Below are 10180 nucleotides of genomic sequence, written 5' to 3' on the forward strand. Positions count from 1 at the left end.
AGACGTCTTCACCTTTCACATCCTCTCTACTGAATTAGGAACTAACTTATGATCGCTGTGTTTGCAAATTGAGACACCAGACCACTAGATTATAATCAGTGTTGGTCAAGTTGCTTGGAATTAGTAATTAGTTACTGTGCCGGCTTGCGAGGTGCCCTCGGATTTGAGGTGGAATTTTTCATCATAGTTTAAAGATTTCTTTCCACGCGTTACTTCCAAGCATTAAACGCTCCGTAGTCCTGCTCTCTTGACCTTGTTGATCTACCGACTGTCAATAATGACGTCGCACCTCACTGTGATCGTCATTAAAGCACTCCCACAAACAATTCACGGTTTAGTAATGCAGCAATGCAACCTGATTGCGGGAAAGTAACAGTAATCTAATTACAGATTTTTTCAATTGTAATCCCTTACTTTAATCATTACTTAAAAAACATAATCGGATTGAAGTGACGCGTTACTTTATACCCTTACTGCCCATCAGTGATTATAACAAAGGAAATTTTATAAATTAAGTGACTGTGATTGCTTTTGTGGTTTTATCTCACTGAGACTGCAATGAACCTGAGAAAAAACATAGCTATCTTCGCATTTTTATGTGAACTTGTTATATACACAGTAGATATCTATCAACATCGATGAGCTTATACATATACAGTATAAGCAACCAACATGTTTGACTAAAATGAAAATGTCTTAATTATGACAGGGATTTGACAGGGAACAGGTTGTTTAGCAAAACACGACTGGTTCTAGATGACAATGTCTACAGTCTTGTCTAGTCATGCTCCTATTGGAACATCCAGGTAACAACGACGCACTTAAACGTCCAGTCTCCTGTCACAACACATTGTCTGTTTTTCCAAGAAAAATTAAAATGTATATATAAAATGGCTTTAAGCTCAGTCAAAAAGGACAAATTAAAATTTTTTTTTTTTTTTCGGGACAAATTAAAAAAATATATTTTTTTCTGACCATTAACTTAACCACAGGGCCATGTCCTGGGGCCCTTGCTTTTAACAATATTATTCCTTTTACGAACAAAGTAACAATCGACAGACTACGTATTTAAGCCATTTTAAAGGCCCGCGAGCTTAAACTCCTGAGAAGTTATCAAATGTCCCGCAAAAAAACCCCAAAAACAGCTAAAGTCATCTTAGCTGTAAATCTATCACTGTCATTTCTCCCAAAAACAGCTAAAGTCATCTCAGCTGTAAATCTATCACTGTCATTTCTCCAATTTCGCCTAAGTCCAAACTTTTACAGCTAGTATCAATGTAGGAAAAAAATAAAAATGCAGAAATCTAAATTTTTAAATTACTCTTTGAAGATATATAAAAATGCAGAAATCAAAATTTTTAAATTACTCTTTGAAGATATTTACATTTACCAAAGGATTTATTCTAATAAATCCTTTGGGTTTTTTTTTGGACTCCTTCTCAGCTGTAGAATAAATCCTTTGGTTTTTTTTTGGACTCCTTCTCAGCTGTTTCCAACGTTTGTCCAACAGACAGAAGGCTTTCAGTAAGTGAGATCAGACACTGGCCATTACACAGACTGTTATATTAACAAGACCTGGTCCTGGGAGCCAGCTGCTCTCACTGAGTGGAGACATTCACATTCCTGTCGTGTCCCGGAGACATTGGAATCACTCAGTGCTGGGGAGGAAATATGAAACAAGGCACCAGGAGCAACAGGTGGACACTGGAGCTGAATGGGAATGTTGCCCAATATGCGTCTAGCAGGTCGTTTTTTCCCACATGTTTACAGTTACTCTAACATTCTGCTAGCGATAATGTTAAACAGACTTTTTCATTGTCCTCCTGACCACCGGCTCCAGACAGGACAGGCGGACTTTTGATCAGAATGTTTCTTTTCAGTACAGGAGATGAGAAGTTGATATGCAGTGTATTTTGGATAAATATTAATATGAATTTGGTTAAAAAAAAGAAGCTATGGTCTCTCATAGCTGATAATTAATACATATAATTTGGTACATTTTATTGCCCCTCCTGATGGGAATAATTAGTTCTGGGACATACAATAGTAGACACTCTTCTTACCATCGTCATTGACCCATTTGAATATCATTGCAGGTGGAACTGATTCAAAAATCACAGTCAGAGTACAATTTTTCACCCTCTTGTTGACTGGTTTGATTTTTAAAACATACCCTGCGGGCACCTTAGGCAGTCCACATGGGCTACCAGGTGACCCCGGGCACCACAATGGTGACCCCTGGTTTATATATACATTCAAATTCAACATTCAAAAGTCAATGCACAGAAAAAAATCTTAAAGCAATGGATTTCAAATAGCAAACACTGATACAGACAGACAAAATCCTGAGGTAAATCTCTGTTTATATTCATTGCTATCTGAAAATTTCACAAACCTTACAGCTACAAATGAATTCATTCACCAAATGCCAGGTACTGTACACGTGGTCTGCAGATGTTGGCTGCTGCCCAAAGGTCAACCAGCTTTATCTGTCAGTTACTCAGCCGTAAAAAGAGTGCGAGAGAGAGAGAGAGAGGTTTGGTAATGATGGAGCGTGTGTTTTTTACTTGTGTCAAACCGCTGCTGTGAGGGACATAAAACAAGCGCTAGTGCATCTGTGTTGAAGAAACTCTGGCACACTTTTTGGTGTACAATAAGTATTTTCTGGCTTGTTTTCTTGATTCTTCAATCATATACTTGGAAAACTGTTAGTCGTAATTTACCATCAGTCATACAAGACAACCCGTGACTGAGTGCAGTTTGTGAACTATCGAATAATTATGTTATAAAAATTATTGTAGTAGTTGTGTTCTAAAGTAGCTCAGACATTTTCCAGTCAGACGGTGAAACAGTTTCCAGTTCTGTATGAACTAGGCCATGTGAAAGCTATTAGACTACAAAGCCATTTTAAAACAATTTCAAAAATGTTTCTGCCCCAGACCCCACTTTTTAAGACTCTGATAAAAACCCACATTTGTACCCAATTATTAAAAACGGAGGTTACTCCTTATCGTGTGCATTTGTTGGGTCAGTCGGAGTAATTACAGCGTCTCACGATTACATTGCGGAATGGTCTTCCTGTGATTAACACAAGTATAATTCACAATACACTGGGGAGCACAACTCATGTGTGGGGTCTGATGACCTACTCGTTTCTAAAGAGCAGGAAAAAAGCAAACCGTATATTACACAATGGAAAATGATGCACTAAGTTTAACCACGACCCCCAGGTGAAAGGTTATTAACCACATAAATGTGATGCACATATCTAGGGAAACCCTGAGACTTTCACCAAATGTACAATTTTAAGAGTATAGCTACTGGACGTTGGCCTGTGACTTCTGCGCTAATTAAAGATGTTAAATTTTTACACTAGGTGATGCTTCATGAAGCAGAGAATCACATTAAAAACAGCAACATCAGGTCAGAGTGGAGCTCAGTGACATGGAACTGATACACAGACACGAGGCAGCTGGACCAGGTTTACGGACACAGGGTTGTTTTATCAGTGTGTGTGTGTGTGTGTGTGTGTGTGTGTGTCAGAGAGAAAGAGACGGAGACGGAGAGAGTAAAATAGATAGAGAGTGAGTATTGACGCAGTAAAACAAATAAACAGTGTGAGGAGACCCCTCAATGACAACAGAAGTTAAATTAGAATTATAAAAACAGATGGACGACACTCTCCATCCCTGCTTTGAGTCCTAATTCCCTTCAATAATACCGGAATGTATATGGATAATTCCACTCACTATTGTTTTTACATGAGTTGAATACAAAATAATTGTAGGACAAATCCACGAAACTTCCTTCAACAACACTCGAGAGTCATGTTTACCGCTGCACCACATCCCCCCATTGTCTTTCATTTACACTATCAACAACAATGTTAATTGTTAGTGCATTTTTAGCACAGTCTAGCTCCATAGAAGACTTCTGAATTTCATCAGTCGGTGGACGCCTCTCTCCTTCCTCTCTCTAGATCTGCAGACTTAACCCATCACCAAAGTGAGTAGGGGGCACCCAGGGAGAGTGTAGGGACGGTGCCATGCTCAGAGCACCTCAGTGGTAACTCGAACCTGAAACCTTCCAGACCCAAGTCCACTTAACCATCAAGCCACCACTGCCCCCAACAATAACTGTAGAGAGATCTCTCTTCCATTTTGTGCCAAAAAACTTTTTTACTGATGTGGCAGTTTTCTTTGCCGGCTTCACAACAAAGTAATAAGCAGGTTAACATTTCCATTAACAATTTTTCAGTAAAATCTGGTTCGAATTATAACAAAACCCAAGATTTTAGTTTGTATCGCAAACTTCAACAGCAACCACAAACCCCTGCTGGCAAATTCAGGTTCACAAACTGTAACCAAAAGCCCTACAAGACTAAAAGTGACTCACTGAGGTTCATAGTAATCTGTCCTCCTGTTCTACCCCTGCCATCCTGCCACTAATTTCCTATTCCACCGGCTCCATAAACCTCCATTGTCCGCGTTTTTATCCACAAAATCCTGTGCCAATAAAACAGGGAAACCTAACTCACTGTCCTTTCTTCTAAACAAACTCCTCTCTTCTCTTCTCTCTCCTCCCCCTCTACCTTCACCTGAACTATTTCCCTTTATTTTCTCTTTGTCCTAATTTTATCCAATCCCTTCTCTGCTTTCAGCCTCTCTCTTATCCTTCCTTCTCTCTCCCTCTCTCTCTCCCTCTCTCTCTAATGTGCTGCTTGTTAGTAGGGCTTTTCTGCACCATTGTTCTGGTATCTGCACATTTCCGGAGGCTGGCGCATACAAAGGCCATGGGACACACATGCTCTAACACACACACACACACACAGACAAACCCACACGCACACACACACACCTGCCAGAAAGGTGAATTACGGAGGATTTTCTCTGCATCATGAGTCAAACCCAGATCCTCTTTCATGTTAAATATTTCATCCTTTCTTTCTTCCCACTTCCTCTCTCCCTTCCTGTGGAGGAATAACAAGTCGACGCCTCCCTCAGACACAACACTTTCTTGAGAAGCTGACATTCAACGCTACTTCAAGTTGGCAAAACATTTTTACACAATATGCGAACAAAAACACACAAATACACACGCAGAGGTCTTTAGTACACATACAAATAAAACAGAGGGGAAAGAGAAAAACAGGAGTGAAGGCACTACTGCGTCTTTTGTCAGCAGCCCCTTTCACTTTCACTCACACACACACACAAACACAGGCAAATTAACCGTGACGCTGACCCAGGGTCATGACCTCTGACCTCGCGCTATGTCCTTAGAGGCGTCCAGAGTCTGAACAGACAGCTCTGTATCTCCATAATGACAGTGTGTGAGGTTTTTACGCACACTTCACGTCCTACACACTGGTTCACCTTTCAACTCTAAAACATGGTTTTAGACACTTTACAAAAGACTGCTCTCATTCCGTCAATGTTAGCCAAAAATTTATATTTTTAAGCCAAAAGTAGGAAAAAAGTCAACAAATTCCAACAGAAAACATGTGATTTGCCCATAATAGATAAAAGATACATTTTTATTAGCCCAGAAGCTAAAACATAAAATAATTATTAGATCATTATATTTATACCAAAATAGTTGGTAACAAATCAAGGTTCACAAGAACAAAACTATATGGGTTTCAAATTCATGTTTCAATTCAAATTTCATGTCGAAGTCAAAATAGCTAAACAGCATCGATAAAGAGCTACATTTCAAAAAATAAATTAAAAAAAAGATACCTTTGAGTTAAAACAAATCTAAATTGAATTTTGTTTGAAAATTTTTGAAATTTGGAAGCAGCTCTACAAAGCAACACAAACTGTAGCTTTTCAGTTCAAGGGTGATTTAGACTTAAGCAGCCGTAGATGCCATCATAACAGTCCAGCGTTGACTAGGTCAAACACTGGAAGTTTTGTTTACTGGTGTACTTAAAGAAACACCTGCAGGACTGGCGAAAAGCCTTGCAGCACCCTGACACATCCTTTTAAATCTGTGCTCTTGAATCCCTGCTGGCGTCCATGTTTTATGAGAACCAACCTCATGACTGAAGCATTCAGATGTTCTCCAGACCTGAAAACATCATAAAGAGCTTTTGTCTTAGTTTGGGTTCTGTCTAAAGCCACACTCTGGGAGGTAACAGCGGGCATTAACAGAATAAAGGTGTATCAATGAGTCCATTGTCTTCTCGTTCCAGAGAACAATGTATTGGGATGTGTTTTATTGAGGATCATTTCATGGATAAGTCTTTACTACTGTCTTAAACACTGGAGACTCAGCAGGAGGTGAACGAGCTGGAGATACTGAGGTCACCAGGATGTTGCCATCAGTTGGGCTCCGACTGTAGGCTCAAAACTCAGACCAAATGTCCACTCCATCACCAATGTTATGGTCCAGTTATCTACTGTATGTTTGAGGTAAATCTAAGCCATCACAGAATTTTTATGGTTCTATAGTCACGGAGGAAATGTTGGGCTTTGGCAGTTAAGAATCTAGATTTAAAGAAAAAGTTAATTTAAGTCTGTTTTAAAGGCCTAAAATTGTAATTAACCCTGAGTCCAAGTCACAATCCAATAGAATGCCAGGGTTTCATTCAAAGTTCTTGTTACTAAAGAAAGGTTTGAGTTCATGTAGCCTTGAGTCAGAGTCTCAGTCAGCAGTCCCTGACCTTTATTGTACCAAGGACCAGTCAGTTACTGTGGACTGTTAATACAGCAGCATCGTTATAGGATCATTCGTTTTTTTTAAATAAACCATCTTTTAGACTTTATTCTGTTAATATCTCAGTCTGAATTACCGATTGTTTTAAAACTAAAACAATTTCTAGATTAACTGAAGTACCTTTATTAACTGTGTCCCACTGCGGGCCGGTACCAAATGACCTAAGGACTGGCACCGGTCCCCAGACCAGAGGTTGGGGACCCCGGTCTAGGTGACCCTTGGTCTCGGTGACACAGGAGATAGTTGCAATTTGTTGCCAGAGTCATTTCCCAGTTTAAGAAAAATAAAAGTGTCACAGTCTGGAAATCAAGCAACAAGAAAACCTAGCGGTAAGTCATTTTTTTTTTGTTTTTTTTTAGTCATGTCAGTAGTCCTGAACTCAAGTACTATAGCACTATGGTTGGGGGGACTGCTTTATGTGCAGATACTATAACAGATCATAACCCTAACCCTAACACCTAACCCATATTTATCACATGGATGTGGGGCCTGGTCGACTCCTTAGTCGCATTCGTCACATCACGTTTTCAGCCTTAAGATGGTATCTTTTTTTAAACGTTTCTAAGCCTGAAGACTGTATCAGCTGTTTTTTTTTGTTGTTGTTATTTTATGCATTCAAACCTGTAGGTCCACAAACATCCAGCTTGGTTCTGAGCTGTGCTGTAGGTCGATTTGCAAGAACTGCATGTCTCTATTTGTGGACTCAGCTGGGACTGTTTTAAGAGGACCATAAACTGAGGGAGACACACACCGCCCTCGGTGAGTCGGAAACACAGAGACACAGGGACGACCCCAGAGACCAGGAGGGCATCAGGGGCCCTAAAAAAGTAACAGCAGCTATATCTAATCTCTGAGCAGGAGCCCACACGTCCTGACTTACATCCACCATGTCTGACTGCTGGCTCCACCTGAGCTTGGGTAATGAGAGCAGTGAGACGGAAAATGGGATTTACAGTTCACACCAATAGCACAAACTAGGCTATATTTAATTACAATACATATTATTCTGGTATTGAGTTTTTAAATATAAAATAATTTTGCTGTATTTATGGCTGTACTCTGAATTAGACTTTTTCAGACAGAAACCAGTTCCTTATCTTTCTGTCATTGCAAATAAAATACCAAGAAGTCTCACTTAGATAATAGATTAAAGCTATAAGTTTAAGGGCCTTTCGTTTAACTGTTCAACATCAACATGACACTATGAAAGAGTAATAAAAGAATGCTCTCTCTCTCTCTCTCTCTCCAAAAGAATGCTCTCTCTCTCTCTCTGTGAACAGTGAGCTGCAGACACCTGTTGCTTCTCCACTGAATCACTTCTGTAGATTCTGTTTACGGAGCAGAGAACAGGGATCGACGTCAAAGTAAAGTGTTTCCTCACCAGAGAGCAGCAGCAGAGAGGCTTGCATCGTCATCATCATCTTTGTCATCTTCGGGCCTGAAGACAGACCTTCTGTGGTGGACAAACAAGTCAACATCAGACACGCAACTGCAGGAAATGCAACGCATGCAAGTTTTTTGGTTTTTTTTTTACATTTACAATAAAAAAAACTGGAGGCTATTACGTATTTATTTCATAAAAAATGGTAAAGTAAATATAACATAAGTAAACATACCACAGGAAAAGATATAATACAAATACGCTGCAGCTTGGGGTATATATTATAATAAAGTAAATAGTACATTTCTGTATTTTCCCTTCTTTCTTATTCTTTACTTTATTATTTTATTTCGACACTTAATGAAAATAAATTAAATAAATAAATGAACAAACGAGTGGCATAATAAAGAAATAAAACATTATCTCATAGACCTTGTTTAGGGCATGTAAATAAACTCATATTCACATTTGTAGAAACAGTTGCTTTTATTCAACTAATTCCCGTGGTCCAACTGTAAACAAACAAATACAAAACTAAATACTGTTCTTTATTGACGAGAAAAAATCAATTACAATGAAAAAAAACGTAAAATATACAGCTGTGAAGCTGAGTTTTACTTTACTGTTTGTTTCATGTCTTCATTCCTTTGACGGAAACATAAGAAGATGATGGACCTGCCGAGTATTGTTTTACTTTAGCCAGCCTTATGAGAAAGACCTGACATTTTGTCGAGTGTTTAAAGTTTAAAAACAAAGTCAGAGGCAACTAAAACCGAGCCACACGCAATATTACAGTGAAGTCAGCAACAATGAAACTGTAAAAGAATGATTTACCGACCTCGGACCTCCACTCTCCGCCGCTGGAACAAACTTCCTTTTACCTCCTCACTTTTCCTCCACTTGTTTCAGAGCTGAGCAGCTTTCTCCTGATGAGGAGTCACTTCTTTTGCTGCTGCTTCTGATAGAAAACCCGGCATGGAATCATGGGGCGGAGCAGAGCCGAAAAGACCCGAAAGAAGACGAATAGAACCGAGTCATAATTAGGGCATTTTTCGAGAATTCTCCTTTTTTTCTGTCTAAACCCTGGTCCATAAGATGGAGGCAACTGGTACAAGCTGATAAATGAAACTCCTGAAGGTCCACCTTTTTTTAGAGCTGTATGCTCCTTTTAAACATTCACAAATACATTGAACCAAAACAATAAATTATACATATATCACCCATCTTCCTTGGGTTATTACTGTATATTTAATGTAGCAGCTAGTTAGTATGAGGTATTGTACACTGATAGTTTTGAATAACTTCCCATCACTAAATGAGAGCTTTATTCACAGAAAATATCTGAAAATGTATCTGCTTTGATACTGTTAAAACTAAGGAAATGATGTGGATTGCATTTCATATCTAATGCTATTTTAGCACTGAGGCACAATGTTAACTTATTAAAATTAAAATTCAATGCGAATGACATAAACAGTAGAACAGACCTTGTGACAGACAATGAAGATCATCCAATAGCAGCCTTGTTGACCCACTACATGCGCTCTGTTGAACCTCTGTCTATGCCCTACACTGATCGTGCACGGAGAACAGGAATGTATGCTGCCTACTGGACCTATTGTATTTCCTTTGATTGTTGCAGAAGCCTGAAACAGTCCTCCACCAAACACATTTACATTTTAAGAACAGTACTCAAGGAGGGGTAGACCAGAGAGATGAGGAAGAAGAACTCAATGACGCATGTTGCCTTGATACATCTATGTGAATTAAGTAAAATTTAAAATCCCTTGAAGGAGACAAGACAGGATTTTTGTCAGACCAATAATGCTGATCTTGCCTAGTGGTTGGCCTCCAACCTCTACTTGCCTGCATTTGACCAGACAAACATCTGTACCTTAACATACATGACATGTTTTTTGTGGTGTTGCAAAATAAATCAAGGAAATAAACCTTGATTTCAGATCTGGGCTTTTGTGGAGAGACCAAACTTAGCCTAGATGAGATGTGTTGTTGATTTTTAGTTGGTGTTGCATAAGGAAAAAAAACTTGATTTCAAATCTGGGCTTTTGTGGGGAGACC

The 10180-nt window shown here is 39.1% G+C and overlaps 1 protein-coding gene across 1 annotated transcript in view; it reads right to left on the reverse strand.

Annotated features, from left to right (window-relative positions):
• Nucleotides 1-9181, reverse strand: part of lamb2 (laminin, beta 2 (laminin S)) — a 33254-nt gene extending 24073 nt beyond the window's left edge. The window contains exons 1-2 of the mRNA XM_008318278.3: nucleotides 8940-9181; nucleotides 8102-8173 (exon numbers count right to left, since the gene is read on the reverse strand). Coding sequence (XP_008316500.1) covers nucleotides 8102-8150 — 49 coding nt within the window. The 5' untranslated portion in view covers nucleotides 8151-8173; nucleotides 8940-9181. The remainder of the gene's footprint in view (nucleotides 1-8101; nucleotides 8174-8939) is intronic.
• Nucleotides 9182-10180: the final 999 nt, after the last annotated feature.

This window comes from Cynoglossus semilaevis, chromosome 10 (genome assembly GCF_000523025.1).
Source record: "Cynoglossus semilaevis isolate Cse_v1.0 chromosome 10, Cse_v1.0, whole genome shotgun sequence".
In the NCBI taxonomy this organism is placed as follows: Eukaryota; Metazoa; Chordata; class Actinopteri; order Pleuronectiformes; family Cynoglossidae; genus Cynoglossus; species Cynoglossus semilaevis.